At 39.3% G+C, this 19161-nt stretch overlaps 1 protein-coding gene across 2 annotated transcripts; it reads right to left on the reverse strand.

The window, feature by feature from the left end:
• Positions 1-1769: 1769 nt before the first annotated feature.
• On the reverse strand, positions 1770-18218 carry LOC137245426 (pyruvate kinase-like). Of its 2 annotated transcripts, XR_010951324.1 has the most exons (3): positions 18023-18218; positions 15393-15677; positions 1974-2102 (listed from the first exon to the last, which is right to left on the reverse strand). XR_010951324.1 is itself a non-coding variant. In XM_067776073.1 (2 exons), the coding sequence occupies exons 1-2, from the start codon at positions 6514-6516 to the stop codon at positions 1858-1860; spliced, it is 1617 nt and encodes a 538-aa protein (XP_067632174.1). In that variant the 5' UTR covers positions 6517-6620; the 3' UTR covers positions 1770-1857. The 2 variants fall into 2 exon arrangements, 1 of the variants encoding a protein (XP_067632174.1); XM_067776073.1 differs by lacking the exons at positions 15393-15677; positions 18023-18218 and adding an exon at positions 5145-6620 and having other exon boundaries at positions 1770-2102.
• Positions 18219-19161: the final 943 nt, after the last annotated feature.

Here is a 19161-nt window from a genome sequence, read left to right on the forward strand (position 1 = left end):
TGCAGAATCTTCTTATTTCTTGATCGACATGGTAAACAGCAGACTCGACCCCTTCTGTTAGTTTAGAACTATCGGTATACATATGTATAGTATGTTATGCCATTCTGCAACCTGGCACCAACCTCCCGGCTAAAATGTGGTCCCAAGACCTCTGCCGAAGCGCAGGCACGTCAACATGTATTCAATTTACCCGATATTAGATGGCTCTATACTGTTATGACCATACGGCCGGTGCTCAAGCTGCCCCGAGGCTTAAGCCTTGTTGCAATTGCTAACGCGATATTTTCGGCCATTAGGTCGGCAAACGGGATGTGTAGAATGGCATGTAATGCTGCTGTCGGAGTAGTTTCAGGCCTCCCGTTATTTGATATGCGTACTTCTTTGTGTGACTGTCCACCAAACAAGAAGAGTATGGGTTTGACAATTGCGGTAAATACCCAATGAAATAGTTTGTGTGATAGGCCTCAAGTGCATCTTAGCATCCTCTTTAATGCATACAGTGCCGCGGAGGCTTTTTTTCTCTATCTCTTGCACATGGAGTTTCCCCGAAAACTCATAGATATTTTATGCTACATTTTTATTGCAGGGCCACCCCTCCAAGCTAAGGATTTTTCCAAACAGGAACCTTATATTTAGATTTTCTTATTTCTGCGTTGACTGCTAACCCAACATCAGGTGCCCAGGTATGTACATCCCGAAGTTCCTGATCCATCAAAGAGCTGATTGATAACCAACGTGATAAACTCCCGTGCAGCGTTCCTCTGTTCACAGATTTTGTTATTTCGCATAGACCCGAATAAGCATTTCATCGACTGCCTAGCATAACTTAGCTCTGCGGCAATCGCAAACATTCTACGCTCCATCAGAAAGACAAATTCATTCATATTCCTACACATCTAAAGGAGGAAGGGCTATAGCCCACATAGTGGTATCACAATGGGCCAGCCGGTCTAAGTGTGCCCCCAACATTGCTGGGGGGCAGCCACTTTAACCTAACCTTTCCATAGACCCCTTCGCAACGTGATTATTCTGCTGCTCAACATGGTGTCGATCCAATTTGTTAAGCCTAGATGAACTTCAATCGAGCTGAGACTATCCATGATAGCTCGTTTCGAGACATTGTTGGAAGCTTCAGCAATGTCCAAAAAAACACCTCAGACATATTCCTGGTAATTCAGAGCTTTTTCTGTACAATGCGGTATCGACTGATTTGCCTTTGGTGTAAGCATTTTGTTCATATTTTATTTTATATACACATCTATTATTCTCTCTAGGGTTTTGGGCAGAAAAGATATCAAACTAATATGTCTGCAGATGGCTTGGGTTTTTCGCTTTGGGTAAGAAGACTACTCGAGCCGTTCTCCAAGATGCCGGGACGTGGTTCAGTTTTATGCAACGCTCAAAGATTGTCCTAAGCAATTCTAAAATCGTTCCACCTGCCATCTGCAGCATAGAAGGGAGTATCCCATCTGAACCTGGCGACTTGAACTTGGCAAATGTTTTTATTGCCCATCCAATTTTGGTATTTGGCACCAATCCTGGTACCTCTCGTTACGAATTAGGAGTGAAGACGTTGTTACATAACTCCTTCATCATCTCCTGATAGGCAGTGTGTGTTAGGTAGGCCCTCATTTAGCTAAATACTTTATGAAAAGATCTTAGCTGGTTTAATACTGCTACTGACATTGTATTTGAATGTGCAGCAATCCTTTCTTATGGGATCAAATGATTAGTTAGAAATTAATATAGTACTATATACTTTTAAATTTTATTTAGTTAATAAATTATGTTTCACGAATGTAACAGACATTAAGTTCCAAAAGAGATTTACCAAATAAAACATAAATATAGCAATCCTCATGGAAAAATACCTGACTTACTGTTCAAATTTCCTATGCTACGAAGTGACTGCATCTCCGATCTTTCTGGTTCAAAGAATGCATAGACAATGCGTAAATTATTTGCGAAACCAGTGCCTTCCTTCCACGGTGAAACAATAACAACGGAATCTCCTCTCTCGACGAATTTCATCTTTTTAGCGGCTGACAATGCGTATTGTACACGTTGATCTACGTCCGTTTGATAATTTGGATCGGGCTTTTCTGAAATGAAGTAAAATTTTTTGAGTCAATATAATACGTATTTTGCTCAACCTGAAACAAATGAGAATCCTCTGCAAAAACAAAAAAAACAAGAAAAAAATACTTGGCGCGATTTACCTCCGATGAGATTGACGTATAATTCAGGGCTTTAATAAAACTGATAAAGTGTAGGTACTATAGTCTCATTGGCATTTGATATACCTCCTAAGAAGTACGCGGGGGGTTAACGTACACTCAAGAATTCTTTGACATACATTAAGTCCCGCCGAGGGTTTCTTCACTCTCTCCTCTACGTTAAGCTTCTACAACTGGCTATCAAGTATGATGAAAGATACTTTGTGCAAAGCTTCTCCTGCAGGATCGCACCTCCTAGCTTAGGCCTAGTCCAATTTGGGACCTTGTACCTCTTGGCATACACTTCTGACAACTGCAACGTCATCGGCATACGTCGTACGTTTGACGATAGATGATTATACCTGGCCCTACGGCGTGCCCTTGTCCACTGGTTTCAGTGCCTCATACAATCCCCATTGTGAAGTAATCTTCATGCAATTTATCATGAAGCCGATCCATCTGGTAATGGTTCTATGTACTTTTATTTAAGTAAGCCTATCTATGATCGTCCATTTAAAGACATTGTTGAAAGCTCCGGAAATGTCTAAAGAGACTCCTATGGCATACTCCTCATACTCCAAGGCTTCCGCCATGTTTATAATCACTCTATACAGCGCCTTTGGTGTATGCATCCTGTGTTGTTTAAAACAGTTTTAATCCATGTTGGGCTTTATATACACATCTATCAGCCTCCAAAAAGGTTCGGGCTGATGTTAAGCTATTTTACAAAATAAATAAATGATGTTAAGCTAATGGGCGCATAGTCTTTGTGATACATATGATCCCACCTTTGATAGGAAAACTACATGAGCAATTTTCCAAGAGTGCGGTACATTATTTAGTTTTATACATCCAGCCACGATATCTGTAAGGCAGATACATTTTCATGGAGAATCTTTTCATGGCGCAAATACACACAAAGTGTTTGTCAAACAACTGTCATAGGGTGACCTCGTTTAGAAAAACTTTCTGTATATTATTTCGATATGGCTTTTCCCGGGCCTTGAACTTAGGATTTTCATGTGTGGTAGCATGACCACGCGGTCCCATGAATGCAATAGGCGCAATAAGTTCACATCTTGAATAAAGCTAACTACTAATGAAACGGTAACACATCGAATTTATCGAATTATTGTATAGAATAAGGAACTTAAATAAAATGTTGAGTTGAAATTGGAAAAGAAATTGAAATGGCTTACTAAAATTTAATGGGTTGGGTAGGGGGAAGATGACGCTAGGGTAAGTAAATAGGGTCATTTGGAGCAGAGAAAAAGGGGAAAGGCAGAAACTCGAGCGGTCCAAGGTAGGGTGGGCTTCTTGCGAGGGAGAGGTGCACGGATGTAAGTATAATGATGATTGTGACATCTGCCCCGCATCAAGGTGGAGAAGGGTTAAGGGCCCCAACCTCTCACCCGGAGTTAGCTGAGGGACATTCCACCTTGATTGCGCAAAGGGGCGGATTCACCCTCTAACAGGTGTACGTGACAATTATTATTAATATGGGTGTGGCCAATTTGGGTAATGACAGGAAGTTACCGTAATCCAATTAATCGCTAATCAGGGCTATTGGTCCATGGGCGGAAAGAAAGGAAATATAATTGAAGAAGTGATAGAAATAGGGGAGCAAAACACCTTCACTAACTTTAAATTTTGTTTAATATGGTTCTGTAGCATCTACCCGAGACTTAGGGTAGACACAATATTACGGTCCGTTTTGTGTATTAAAAAAAAAAAATAAATGTAAGGCGCGATAACCTCCGAAGAGATCTAAGGCCGAGCTTCTCTTCCGATTTGCGTCGTGCTTCTCTTGATTTTTCCCTACATGTTTTATGCCGACTCCGAACGGCATCTGCAAGGCAGATGAGTTTTCACTGAGAGCTTTTCATGGCACAAATACACCCGGAGCGCTTGCCAAACACTGCCGAGGGGCGACCCCGCTTAGAAAAATTTTCTTCTAATTGAAAAACTTTATTTCTAAAATGTTGATGTTGCTTTGCCAGGGTTGTGAATCCAGGGCATACGGTGTGGTAGGCGGACACGCTACCATCATACCACGGTGGCCGACATGTATGTGTATATACCTTTTCTTATCTTAAAACTTAATACTCAGCAGGTTTGCATAGACTCCTTTTGAGCTATAACGTACTCCAATCATCTCAGAAAGTTAAGCCTCAGTCTCTTCAGTTCCACCAAGCATTTACCAGAAGGATCTCGAAATTTAACAAAAGGTGTTGTTAGCCCAACTTAGCCTGCTTGTGGCCCATCTGGCCAAGAGTCGATTACAACTGGCAAGAGGAGTTCTAAAGTACTAACTGAAAACTAGTTGGATTTACATATACTGATTTGGACGTAGACAAGGTTATCATGGATTTTGTTCTGTCTTGGCACTACAAAAATTACTTTTATTGCGAAGAAGTTCGATGCCTCTATATCTCTTCGAGTAAATATTGAAATATCTGACAAATAAAGTGCCACTTGCCGAATAATTTCTGATTACATTATCTGCTTGGATGATCGTACATTGAAATTTTGGGCAAAGCCAGGCCTCTGGCCACATTTACCCTTGATCTTGTTATTATAAAAAGTGATAAATATTCTTTACCAGATTTCGAGGAAAGTAGCCCAAACATATCGGGCACGATTTGATATAATCACGTCGAATCTTCTAGTCCACCCTCACAACATCTCCTCCATTCGTAAGGAACTTGGGGACATCAGATTGGTTGACAGCAGCATGCTAAGGATCTTAATGGCTTCGCATCCCAATTGGTTGTTTTTGAGTGCTATTTGAACAAACTAACCAGCCGTTTAGTCTACCTTACTGTACGAATGAAAATATTTCCTCGTAACTGATCCACAAAAGGCTTTTCAATATGTACATAAATATGATTTTTTTAGTACCGCAAAAACCGAGCTGCACTTACTTACCCAAATACAAAACCGGAAACACTCCACGTCTCAAATTACATTGTCTTGCTGTACGACTGCAACGCGTCAGTGCAATAATCGGACAATGCGGCCGATAAACGCTAATCAAATAGGACGTTTTTCCCGAATTTGTTATCGACACTATAAGCGCTGCCATTGACTTATGAGCCGCATCAACGGCTGATAAAGCGATTGAGTGTGCAGCATCGATTGCAGCGGGATTATTTAGCAAAAGTTCTTGATGTAAATGACGATGCCAGGTAGCCGCTTCAGCCTCCGCACAAATACTTGCCAACCGTTCTACCGTCTCGAGGGGATATTTTCCAATTGCACTCTCACTTGCAATCATAACACCATCAGCACCATCGATAACTGCATTACCCAAATCGGCAACGTCAGCACGCGTAGGACGGGGTTCGTAACGCATTGACGAGAGCAATTGAGTGCCAACTATAACCGGTTTACCCATACGATTACACCGTGCAATAATTGCTTTTTGCAGAAGAAATAATTTCTCTTCGGGCACTTCGATACCCAAACTACTACGATCGATCAATATGCCATCCGATGCGTTAATCACTTGATCTAAATAGTGTAAGATTTGCGCACAATCGATTTTGCAAACAATTTGTATATTTTTGCCACGTTCACCCAAAACGCCACGTATCTCACGTATCGCGGATGGATGGCGCGTTTTTGAGGCGAATATGAAATCGATGTTATTCTCAACAGCAAAATGCAAATCATGACGATCCTTCTCGGAGACCGGTGGCAAATCGATATTTATACGCCACAGCCAAACACCTTTGCAAGCGCCCAATATACCGCCAACTTCCACCTGACAAATTACACAATCCACTGCCACTTCTTTGACAAGCAGCGTAATGGCGCCATCGCTAACATAAATTATATTACCAGGTTGCACGAGATTGATAATATTTGGATAATCAACATAAACCGTTTCCTTGGTGCCTTTGTCCATAATATCCTTATTAATGGAGAGACGTATATTATCGTTTTTTCTTAATTCAATATCAATAAAATCCTCAAATGAGCCAGTGCGTATTTCGGGTCCTTTGGTATCAATGGCTATGCCAATATGTCGATATATACCTTCTTCCTCGGCAACCTCTGCATTTGCTGCACGTATGAGATCGAGGGAGGATTTGTGTTGCTCATGCGATTCGTGTGAGAAATTTAGGCGCGCTATATTCATCCCGGTTTTGATGAGACTCACCAGCATTTCTTTGCTGCGCGTTTTGGCGCCGATGGTGCAAGTTATGTTGGTGAGACGCCGTGCAGCTGGTGGACCATCGAATTGTAGGCGACATGCATGCTCTAGTTGACTATCCGATGTGCTATATAGGCTCATATTGAGTTATTTCTGGTTTAAATTCGATTAAATTCGATTCACTAAGGATTTTTATAGTACTAATTGTGTCACTAATATTTTTTTTTTTTGTGCTAAAGCGTTTTTTTGTGGAAAAAGTTTTATATTAATAGCATATTTGAATTTTACTTTCGAATTGTCATTTGGAAAAATGTATTCAGAAACGAAAATTTGTTTATCGATAACCAAGGCGAGTCTACCTATACAAAGTGATGACAAGGTGAACCCAAAGCGAGTTCAGTACCAGGTGTTCTTATCCCATTAGCTGATTGATTGTCTTTCTTGATTATACTATATTCAAACAGAGAAATAAATTGAGGCAATTTCGATTTAAATTGAGTGGTGTTCAACCACTGACGGTTAAATGTACTCAATAAACACACTTTACAAGGTTGCATTTGCGGTTTGAAACAATTTATTACGAAGTTTTTTTAAATTGACAATTTATTATGTCAATTTGGTGTGTGTTTGTACATAGTATTATTTTCCATACAAAGCCTTGTACAACATTGGCCCAAGGCGAATCTATACAAGGTGACGGTAAAGCGAATTCAACCAATTCGCCGTGCAGAAGAATGTCAAGTCAATAGAATATTTTCATTGATTCCTAAATGACATATTGTTGTACGAAGGCGTTGTATGGAAAATAATCAATAAAAAGCAATCAGCTGTTGGGATAACAACACCTGGTGCTGAATTCGCCTTGATCGATAAAAGGAGTTCAGAGAGCTGTGTGCATATTGGTATTGAAAATGTGTCCGTATCAAAGAGTTGCACCTCAAAGCGCAATAAGTGCCCTTAATTTGTCCAACGGGTGATAGTCTACAACAGGGATCTACTGGTAATACCCGACAAAAATGTAAGGTCTTGACCTCAGTATCAATAACGCTTAACCAGTAGAACCTTCCAGTAGAATCTTCTTGAGTATTAGCTATCTGTGAGCCATATAAATAATTTCATCCATTTTCTGTGTGTTTGAGTCAAAAAGACAATATCTGCTTATCCCGACATCGAAATATCCAGGTATTCAAACATCCCACATTGATTTTGGTTTAAATAGTTTTGGACAAGTAGTCAGTTAAGGATACTTACAAAACAATTTGCGAATTGAGTCATGGCTTTCTTCGCGTTGCTTCGACCTCGGTTTGGGGCTATTTATGGATCAGTACTGGACCACTTGAGGATAATTCTCAGACTGTTTTTATAATCATCGGGGCCACTTTGTGATCATTTTGGGAATATTTCTGTATAGTTTTCGGTATAAATTCTATTTGTGTCAGTTCAGAGAATCACTTCGGGATTATTTTTAGATTACTTCAGGACTGTTTGGGAACCATGTCGGGAGTAATTACTAGGCTCTCATAATGTTGAGCTGCGGAATTGGGAGCCTTTTAGAACGTTGAGTTTCGTGGAATGGCCGATGGTTTGAATAAGTTGCTGAATCTTTGGTTTTTGTTCAAATTATGCCATGAAGAAAGGGGACATGGACAGCATTTAGTCAGACCACCAGACCACAATTTCGCAAAACTGTAAATGAATTCATTGCGATTCCTCATAAGTATTTCCTTACTGTGGCAGCTACCGTGGCTTAGGCTATTTTGTTTTGAGTTTTTTCACTTATCTCAATATCGAGATTCTCTAATGATTGAGATTATTAAGAGACGGTTGATAAAGGCAAGCTAACCGCTATCTTCTGGGTTTCGGGCCAGGAATTTCGCTTTTCCCTATAGATTGCAAATGCGTTTGTTTTATGTTCCTTATGGATAAGTCCCTTCAAAAAGCAATCTGAGATTTCTGATATGCTCATCTAGGCCCTTTTTCGCTTTTTTATTTTTACTGCCATGTTCTTACTAATAATTTTCAGGTATTTAATAGCCTCAGTTTATTGGGCGAGATGGTCGCTGCCTAAACTCTGCTACGTAGCTTTACTACCTTTTACGACTAGGGGAACTTGCACTTTAAGGAAAAATGTGCAGGCACTTACGAGTTGACTCCTTTCGCGCAATATTATTGTGGAACCCCAATAATAGACAAAATGACAAACCTCAAATTTTTTCAAAAAACCATTTAATGTCAGAAATACGCTAGGATATTGTGACTACAGCAAAGGAAAAGGGATTGTGAACGATTTTTAAAGTCACTTGTAATAAGGAATGAACTGCCGACTTTTTGTAGCCGAACAAACCACCTAATATACAAAAACTACAGCCAAAATAATATATGCTCCACTTATTAACGTCCCTCACTGCGGACAACCTAAAATTTTTATTATCTGAAAACCCAAAGTAATATCCACATATTCGCCTGCAGCCTCTGATTGCAAGTGGTCCAACATAAGTTCTGTCGTTGTGCTCTCCAGCGTATCTCATTGTATTCACGCGCTTATTAGCCAAATGGAAACAAAAGGATTAAACTTTTCCAACAATGCTGTTAAAAACAATAAACAAAAGTTGTTATTATGAAAATTGCTTTAAAACAAAAAGCTTTAGCGCCAATGACGATTTAGGGCGCAACAGGAAGAACGCACCTACATTAGAACATACGCAGTCAGCATGCAGACGGACTAACTAGAGCTGATGGCAATTGTTCGAGTTCTGTACCTACAACAACAACAGTTGCAGCCTTTTAGGTAAACCACAAAATCGTTGTACAGGAAGCACTTGAAGTTGTTAGTAATCGGTTGGGTGAAACAACAAAGTGATGCTTTTTCAAGCTTTCAGAAGTTCTCAACAAAAACAATTACAACAGATGGCAACAATTTCATTTGTGTTGAATTTCTGTGTTTCTGCTTTGTGGGAATGTTGTTTTGTTCGAATTTTGGTTTTTTGTGGTAAGTGATATTATTTGGATTGCATTTGAAGGATTTATGTGGCAAATTAATTGTTGCTTTTGTCTTCAATGTTCGGTGTTGTGGAGTCGGGAGCTCACTCCTCAATTGTGCCTCTTATGTTATGTTTATTTGTGATATGTTTAGGTACTTTTGTTTGCTTTGTTCGAGTCTGCTTTAGTTACGTTTTGTCGGTTGGACACAAAAGTATTATTTACTACAAGAGCTTATGTTGCGGATTAAGTGGCATAAGGAGAGGCTTACAAAAATATATGTGGACTTCATACATACCTACTGCATTTATAGTTTGAGCACTGTTTGTGGGACTTTATTTAATGTTGACAAATTTAATTTTGGTAATTTTTGGCTATGGTAATATGTAAGTAGGTAATTAAACATTTTAGCTACGTAGCAAAGTTATAAATGAGTCACTGATATTTTATCGCCGAGTTGTCGGCTTGTTTTCGAATAGTTTTCGATATGTTATCAAAAAGTTATCGAAAATTTAGCTATTTGATGTCAAAAAGTAAGCGATATGTTATCGAAAGGTCTTATATTTGGTATCGAAAAAACATTTATTTTTTACCGACATGTAATCAGAAATGTAATCAACGTGTTATCGAAAAGTTATCGATTTGTTGTCGAAAATATATCCTTTTTGTTATTAAAAAGTTATTGATTTGATATCGAAAATTTATCGAATTGATTTTTTTAAGCGGGAGGAACACTTTTGCTTTTATGTATGAGAACGTCAAATCCCATTTCGGGCATAAAAGGCTTTGAAGAGATTTACAAGGCATAATCGAAACAGCTCTCTCCTTGTCCGTTCTGATGCGCATTGTATCAGTTTTTGCCAAAATATGCAATAAATTATCGTTTGAGTATCAAAAAGTTATCGATTTATTATCTGAACAGTGTCGACTTTTTATCGAAAAGCGATCGATTTGTCATCAAAAAGTTATTTTTTTCTTAACGGAGTTAGAACTAGTTTACATATAACGAGATTATCTTCATTTCTAACCTAATAAGGCGTTAATTTTATAACTGGATTTCCCATATGATTTTTTTCCTTCGATAATCGGTAAATATGATCAAATCATTGTTTTTTTTTTCATAGAAAAAGTTCCAACTCGAGAGTTTAATCTCTAATTGGAAGCAAAAAATAAAAGAGAATCGTAAAAATTTTACAGAAAATAATCTAGTTGCCAGGGATGGCACATATGTAAACACGTAGATTATCTATTGAAGATTTATTGTAGATTAGAGCATGTGTAAATGAGGTCTTTAGGCCACTTCCTTTGGATATCTCTTCCACCGCTTTGTAGATCGGCTTATCGGACCCGCGTAAAGCTTTGCCATTTTTGATTTCGTTTAGAATAAACGCTACCAGCAGCTGGTCCTTTTTACGGCACATTCTGTCTCCATTAAGTTTCTGCTTTTTTACTCTATTGAACATTGGTGCACTGTGGTTGGCCTTTTCGGCTGTCTTGAGATTTCATGTCTGTCTGTGGGTACTAGGGCTGATATTTCCCTGAACCAGGTTTTGTTGTTTTTTAGATTGTGCTTTCATACTAGCCCTAACCCTTACGATCGTCTCCTGAATAAAGGCGGTAAGATTCCATCACGTCAAGAAACGGATACCGGTAACGACTCGTACTTACAATCTTCTTAATCTTGTAGCGATTAGGAGGCTTTGTGAATATTTTGGTGTGTTTTTGTCGTTGTTGTTGGTTCTTTGGTGGATATTGATCCAGAACGTTCCTGAAAGTATGAACGATTGGATACAAACACGTTTAGTCTACTAGGTCTTCCGAACCCCTCCTTCCGTGATGAATTTGTCGTTTTCAAAGCCTCGTCCAATAAACAAACAGGATTCGCTACTGCGAGGGCATTGACAAATGGATTGGAAAAGCTTTGAATTGCCCCTTGATAGAGTTGTGCTACCCAACCCCTTGAATTTCTCGTATTTATCCTCGTCGTTTTCGCTTCACTCACAGAGCCTGTTATGTTTGAAGGGGCGATCGCCTTCTTGACGTCTTCGCTCGTCGTCCTTTTTGCCCGAATTTTTCCGAACGCCGGGGGTTCCACATACGGTCAGCAATTTAATAACCTTCTGTTAACAATTCACTTATCGGCACCCGTACTTGGGTAATTTAGATTGGGGTGGTGCTGGTGCAGGCATTTATCCACCGACTGAAGTCGCAGGTGGAGTAGACTAACATATTTAGATTTGTTTACATCTCTCCCGGTTACAAACAGAAAGCGAAACTCCTCTTAGTTCACCAAAGCCTATACATCATGGAGGTCTGGCGCTGGTTGTAGTTTAAGCCACCTTCCCGTGGTAATTCGATTTCGGCACTGTTTTAAGTCCAAATTGTTTCTCTTAAATTTTCTGCCATTTCAAGTCATATTTTCGATTTTATGTCCCAAAGGATTAGTAAGCAATTTGAAATTTTTATAACCCTCATTTCTATAGTAAGTAAGTTGGTAATTCACAAACACTGATTGGCTTACTCAAATGGCTACGCAAGTGCTTCTATAATAAATATTTTGTCGGTGGCTTTAGTTGTGGCTGAAAATATGGTTTATGACGCAATTCATGCTGAGTTGTGAACAACTTCATTGTGTAGTCATAAATCTGAGGCACAGGTACCCAAACATACCAAGATAATACACATATGACGGTGTATATGAATATAAAATCTTAGGCCATAAATTGCCTTACTCGTACATTATCAGCCCTCATGGTGAAGCAACAAGTTGCATTAGTTTACAAGATTGCTTGCATATCCATGAGATGGGCCACACCTGCATGGCGGGCGTGTAAGAATGCGCGCTTAACAAAATTAAAATACTAAAAGTTCTACCTGCAAGGGCAGCAGCTGCAGATGCTTCACGTTCGAAAGTACGCATGCAACACGTTTTATGCCCTAAAATTTCTCAGCGATGCACAAAAAGGTACTGCCTACGTAATTTTTAATTAAAAATTCGCTGGTGGTTTTGACTTTCCCATAAATACTTTACTACGTACTTATTTAAGTATGTATATGAACATATGCAACGGCACAGCCGGCTATTTCTACTGCTTCATTGCTTCTGCTGCTTTAGATTTTGCACAAAACATAATTAACTCGATTTCATTTAAGCCAACTGCTAATCAAGTTGCAAATCTGTAGGTGATTTTCAATATTTCATATCGCTTCAATTGCAGCAGCAGCATCTGCAGCGGCTTATCCACATGTACATCCATCCTTACATTGACGACGCCTATTTTACTCTCAATTTCATGCCCATTTATAGCACAGTTGCAGGTAAACGTTGATCGGTTATGTGCAGAAATGTTGCATGCTACATGTTGCATGTGTATCTCAAATATCGCGCTGTGGCAACTAACGAATTACAAAAACAATCAACTAGTAACGATTTATAAACAATTTTTGCTTCTTTTTTAAAAGTCTTGTTTTATGTTTCTGCTTTATTTTGTTAGGTTCATAATACCAACATCTTGCGCATTGCGTTACACAAGCATTTTATGCGCATGCGCGCAACACTCGTTGAATGTTAAAATTAAATTTATGGGAAAAACGCGATATGTAAGAAATTAGAACTGCCACAACAATAATCTCATAGTTTTGCTAAGAAATTAAGCGGAAAAGTGCTAGAGCTGTAAACAATAGTGGGGTTTTATAAAAGTTCGTTAGAAGGATTTGCAAACTAGTATGTTCAGATTAGGCTAGAGTGAAAGGGCGTATATAGAATTGCAGATACTTTCTCAAAGTTCCAGCAGAGGGTAAAATAGCCCAAACAGGTCCTCAATTATCATCAAGTGAGGCAAAGTTATAACCCAAATATTTCTTCCCATCATTGTAGGGGACTTCTCCATTTCATTAGTCAGCAATTCTGGTATCGATTGAAATATCGGCTAGGGCGAAGCATCTTTCTTATTCGTATAAGTTAACACAGTTAATGAAGTTTTTGAGTTTGCAATCTCGGAGCGGTGGCGTAAGGTCAACGGCCATGACTTCAATTGACCTTATGATCACTTGGAAAGGCTGCAAAGTCAATTGTAGTTATAAGTTTATGAAATGGTATCAGCGTGAAATTTCAATTTGTTGCAATGATATAATGACTATTGTTACTTTATTACTCACACTCATATTTTCTCAAGTGACCTTAATGTCAGTTGACTATTTTCTTTGGCTTGTCCACGAATTAAAATATTTTCAACTGGCGAGTAAAGAGTTACATTTTACTATAGCGCAACTCATGAAATTTTCAAAACCACTCGCAAGGCACGTGAACCGTGGAAACCTCGCGTTTCATTTGCGAGGTTTCCATAGTAAGACTTCCGGAGAGGTGGATCGGAAATAACTATTTGAATCAATGGTCACTATGTCAGGTATCAATGGAAATATCTACTAGACCGAAGCCTCTTTTGCCATTTGCATAAATTGACCTATCGAGCGAAGCCTCTGATCCTTCATGTTCGAATAGCTGATATATGGTGACAACGGCCATTTCTTCGATAACCTCATGGCTTTTCCGAAGGCTGAGGTAACACACCGCTAATCCAGGATCAATTGAAGGTCCTACAAACCCTGACTTAATAAGAATACAGCATTTATGTTATTTATTACGAGTTCACACACACACACACGGCTTGAGGTGTTGGAGGGGCAGCAGCTTTACGTACCAAGAAATTGGAGAGCGAGGTCGAGGTAGCAGGGGATCAGAGCAGTCCAGCCGAAAGCCAATGTGTTAGCAGCGGAGTGTGCGGCGGCGGCAACAGCTGGGCTGTGGGGGCACCAACAGCCATCGTATGGCGGAAGAGCGTGTAATTGGGCGCGAACGAGAAGCGAAGGGTGACCAGTACCATAGCGGCACCCCTTTCACTCAGTTAATTAATATCTGTACAATGGGCGCCATCGTATGGTGGTAGCGTGATTGTTCTATCACACCGGACATCATGTGTACAAGTTCTGGGTAAAGCCATATCTAAAATTTAGAAAATAAGTTTTTAATTGGAAAATTAGTTTCTATAAGCCGGTCGCCGTTCGGTAGTCTTTTAGCAAGCACTCCAAATGTTTCTTAGCAATGAGAAGCTTCTCAGTGAAAATTTGTCTACCTTGCAGCTGCCGTTCGCAGGCGGAATAAAAAATGTAGGCTAAATTGAATTTGTAGGATAAATTGAATAGAAGCACGATGCTAGTTGGAAGAGTGAGATTTAGTTGTCGTTGAAGCTCAACTTGGAGGACAGATTGAAGAAGGTTTCGATAGCACTTTATGCATGTCAAAGAATGAGTGTAAATACGTGTTGATTGCGGAGCCACAATAGAGGTGAAAGATTGGTGCAAGGACGCTGCAGTTGAGTTTAATAGTTATAAGCCTCTAACAAAAAAGCTCAAACTTCGCCCACGTCATTTTTTAATTTAATAAACATACATCTATACCGAGTCCCCGGGCATATGAGAATAGGAGGGAGACGGAACAGCGGTTTAGGCAGCTAAAGTGCACATGATCGACTAAGCAGAAAAACGAAAGAGCCTAAGACCATGTGCAAGTCTTACGACCACAGACTAACCAAGTTACCCTTATCACTAAAAAGAAACAACTGTGGACTCACTATAGATACTCTGAACACTGCCTCAAGCTTTTAATTAGGTCTCATCAGTGAAAGCAGCAGCAAGCAGTGCGGATTGCTGGAGGAACGAGCAAGTATTGTGCTCATGTCTTACTCTCGCCAGACTATGCCTCTAACTATAAGAAGTGATATAGCTATCAAATCTAGAAGCAACACGTGGCATAGGTCCTGGAAAGCTTCTAGGATTTGCCAAGAGGACAGAGTTATTTTATAGCATAGGTCTTAGTTTTTGGTCGGGTTTTTCATCTTGGTAGAGCAAACTTCTGGTAACATTATGTATTAATTCAGTATATTTGAGGTCGTCACGGACCGGCCAGTTCAACTTAGCCAACCTACCACTTAAGTGAATCTTAGTTCGCACCCCTTTCAGCACATATATAAAGAACTTACAGAATGTTTGCTATGTTGCAAGTTGAAGTTTATTGCACCCATTTGCGTCATACTCTCACATTTGGCGGCTATGAAATTTGTAACTTGTTGCTATGTTGTTAGCTTTGCTTGTTTGCCATCACTTTTGCTGATTACAAGATAAGCACACGCTTCGGTTGGTGGTTGTTTTGGTCTCCGGTTTACAAATGTGTGTGTATATATGTGAGCTAAAATGCAGTCCATCTTAAAGCTAATATAAGTAATGCAGCTTGAGATAGAATTTTGTTAAGTTTTGCAACAAAGTTGCTAAAATTACAAATACATAAAAAGGTTCTAGTTAAGGAATCAGTGTAAGAAGAAGAAGACGATGGTCACTTGAGTTTAAAGATTTGTTCTGAAGCACATAATAGGAAGCACAAGTATAATTTCGTTGAATTTAGAAAGGTTCACAAATTTATCATATTCGAAGCAGATAAAAAAGAAAATTTACTGCTCTTGCAACGGGTTGAGTCTCGTGTATGGCGCCTTCTTTGTGAAGGCTCTAAAATTTGGGCCACACCTTGAGTTGTATGATGCAAAGGACATTTTAGAACTATATTTTTGAAAAAGCACCTTTCAACTACTCACAAGAGTTTCGTTGGGCCATTTGAGGCGGCATGCATATAAAAAAACAAGTCTCTCCTCTAATAAAAGTTCCTTCGAGGGATCAACTTGATTGGCCATTTAATCAATGATAAAAAAATGGATGAAGGTTATTTGAAAGTTTAATCATTCCTCTAACTGTCTCATTATATTGCAATTTTTATTTCGATTCCAAAAAAATGTATCTAAATATCATTTCGTTTGTGGCAATTACTGTTGGAGGAAAAAATACCGCATGAGATCACAATCACGACATTTGTGGCTCAATGGTTAAACGCCAAGAAGCTATGGCCAAAAAAGGGCTTTTATACCTTTAAGTCTATTAAAACTTTACTCAGTACTGGATTTTTACTACCACTGGGGGACCGCAGGAACGCTGGTCCCTCTTGAATCGCAGCCACCTCCTCCGTGACCCCCTCAGCAAGCTATTTGATCCGATTTGAGGTTAGATAATATTTTGTGAAGCGAGAGTCCAAATAGATGCCTTTAATATGCTCCCTTCGCAGTAAAACATTGCTCACAGAATTCAATGAGCTCCCCAGATAGCTGGTTTGATTGTTGAGATTTTAGTTTTGAAACAAAACGAATCTATATACGGGAAAGGAAATTCAAATTCAGGTGTGCTCCCCAAAGCTTTCGGGTGTTTGATTTTATGACATAATTTTCCATATAGAAGCCATAGAAGATATTTTCAAGCATCTGGTGTGACTTGGCTATATATAAATTCTGCCTTTGTCCGCCATCTTCTTAGTCTACCAGATAGTATAACAATGAGCTCAGTTAGTGGTCTTCTAATACACTGCCACATAAGCGGCAAACCAAATCTTACCGAAGATGAGATATATGACAGAAAATTTTCTGTCGTCACATTCTTCTCAAGACAGCAAAGACTGTTAAACCAGTTACACTGTTGGCCCCAGGCTTTTTCCGTCTTCCAGTTTAGGCGAGGCAGGTACACTGAAAATACGCCACATCCTTACATTCCTTATGGCATCACTTTTGACGCCTATTCACATTTCTGATTGCAGCGGATGGGACAGTGGCAGAGAAAATAATCCCAAATGTCATACCGTGACCGACACTTCTTACGCAGAGTCTCTTACCTCATCCTAGCGAAAACACGGTGAAAACGTTCAGACGGCTCACAACACCCACGCCAGGAAGTACAGTGTGAAGACAAAACTTGTTCGGCCTAAATATCCTCGGAGGTATATAGCGAATTATATTTATTTTATTTTAGAATAGAAGCAAAGGACGAAGTTGTACAAATGCCAGTACAAAAGTCAGCAAGTAAGCACTTTTCTCTGATTCCCCATTCAAGAGACACTACAGCTCAATACTAACTACGTAACTACAGCAACAACAACTGTCATGAGAATGACCTAAGCGTAATACGAGGGTACGAGCTTTGAGGAAGTCCGAGAAAAATAGCAGTCGCAACAGAGTTTAACTATAAGAAAATTACTGTTAGATCCGTTGGTTCCATATCGTAGTTTGCAAAAGATTGTGGTATGGTTGGATCAAAGGGCTGGGATAAGTGATTCCAGATCTCAACTTGGTGGTAACTTCTATTTATCATATTTTACTGGAAGGAGAAACTTCGACAAGCATTTGTCTTCTGGGATATACCGCTTTGTGACAGCTCGGCTGGAAATACTTGTTCAGCATTTCCTTCAGCTCTACAGCATTGAGCATTTTTACCTCAGCATGTAACTGATGTCCATGTGAGTCATAAGCGGAATTCTGTATCTATTCGACTCCTGTGATGTGGCATACAAACCAAGGGAATGCACATCTACCTCTATTTGGTTTTTGCCACCGGTAGATCTTTATCAAAGAAATTTCCGAAATAACAACACTATGCATCTCTAGTAAAAGAATTTGACTATCCACCTCAAATCAAAATCTGTGCAAGGATCGAATCATACACCATACACAATTTCATATCATTCATCGTAGTCACAACGTAAGGTCCCATAAATATTGCTAAAAGCTTGTATCTCACATACACCAAAGACCTTCACATATCACACAGTAATCGTCCTTTGTTCAGTAAGTTTCCAAATAAAAATACAAAATTTATTTTATATCGTCAATATGAGAGCTTCTTTATTCACATTATCACTCCTCACTACACGGCACTTATTATTTTCTCATTTTAATTCACAAACTCTCGTATTACATGCTACTTTTCCGGCGAATCCATTTGCGTGCATTTAGTAAGGCAATTAAAATCCCGATAGCCAACAAAGTACGCAATGAACAAAATAAATCAGTCTGTAGTGGCGACTTACATACAAAATCTCACGAAAGAGCGACATGGATTATGTCTTTTGATGACAGTGGAGTCATGTCTTTGATGTAAATCCGGCGCACATCGCAGGGCATTAAACCTTCCAAGATACAAAAGAATCAGAAACAATTTATCTGCGGAAGAGATTGTCGATAAAGTTTAATCTTTGCTTATAACCACCAGCTAGTTACAACGTCTCATCGGATAGTGCATACTGACATGTTTCATAATCTTCCCCAGGCTTTATCAAAACTGACTTGGGTTAAGTAAATAAATGCAAATTGAAGGCAATAGGAAATGTAGAAACTTACTTAGAGAGGAATTGAAGGTAGGCCTAGACTATGGTAGGGGCATAACAATCTACAAAGATGACTCGAAAATGAAATAGGGCACTAGAGCTGGACTGTACTCAAAACATCTATATATAAATCAGTTGTACCAACTTCCTGCTTATGGAGTATCTTCCAGTCGGGGGTCTATGTCATGGAGAGAGCAGCCAGACTGCTCCCGCACAACACAGTTTCTGACACTAATATAATGTTCTTTGTCGACAGCCAGGTCGCATTCATAGGGAAACTCAATATCTTCCTTTGTTGGGCGCCTGGAGCGATATTGAAGGGAATGAATTTTGTAGATATGCTGGCCAGGAAAGATGCTGAACAAAGACATAATCGACAGCTCCATACAACTGCTACCGGGTTATCTCTTGAGGAACTCGAGGAGTATAAGATTGGGGCAAGGTAGTTGCTGTGAAGCAACCGGAATGATTGCGGGGTATCAGGAACTAGCTTCCTTAAAAAATAAAAAAAATATATATATAAAATACATTTAACTCCGAAGAAATTTATTTCGAGC

This window comes from Eurosta solidaginis, chromosome 3 (genome assembly GCF_040869045.1).
Source record: "Eurosta solidaginis isolate ZX-2024a chromosome 3, ASM4086904v1, whole genome shotgun sequence".
Lineage (NCBI taxonomy): Eukaryota > Metazoa > Arthropoda > Insecta > Diptera > Tephritidae > Eurosta > Eurosta solidaginis.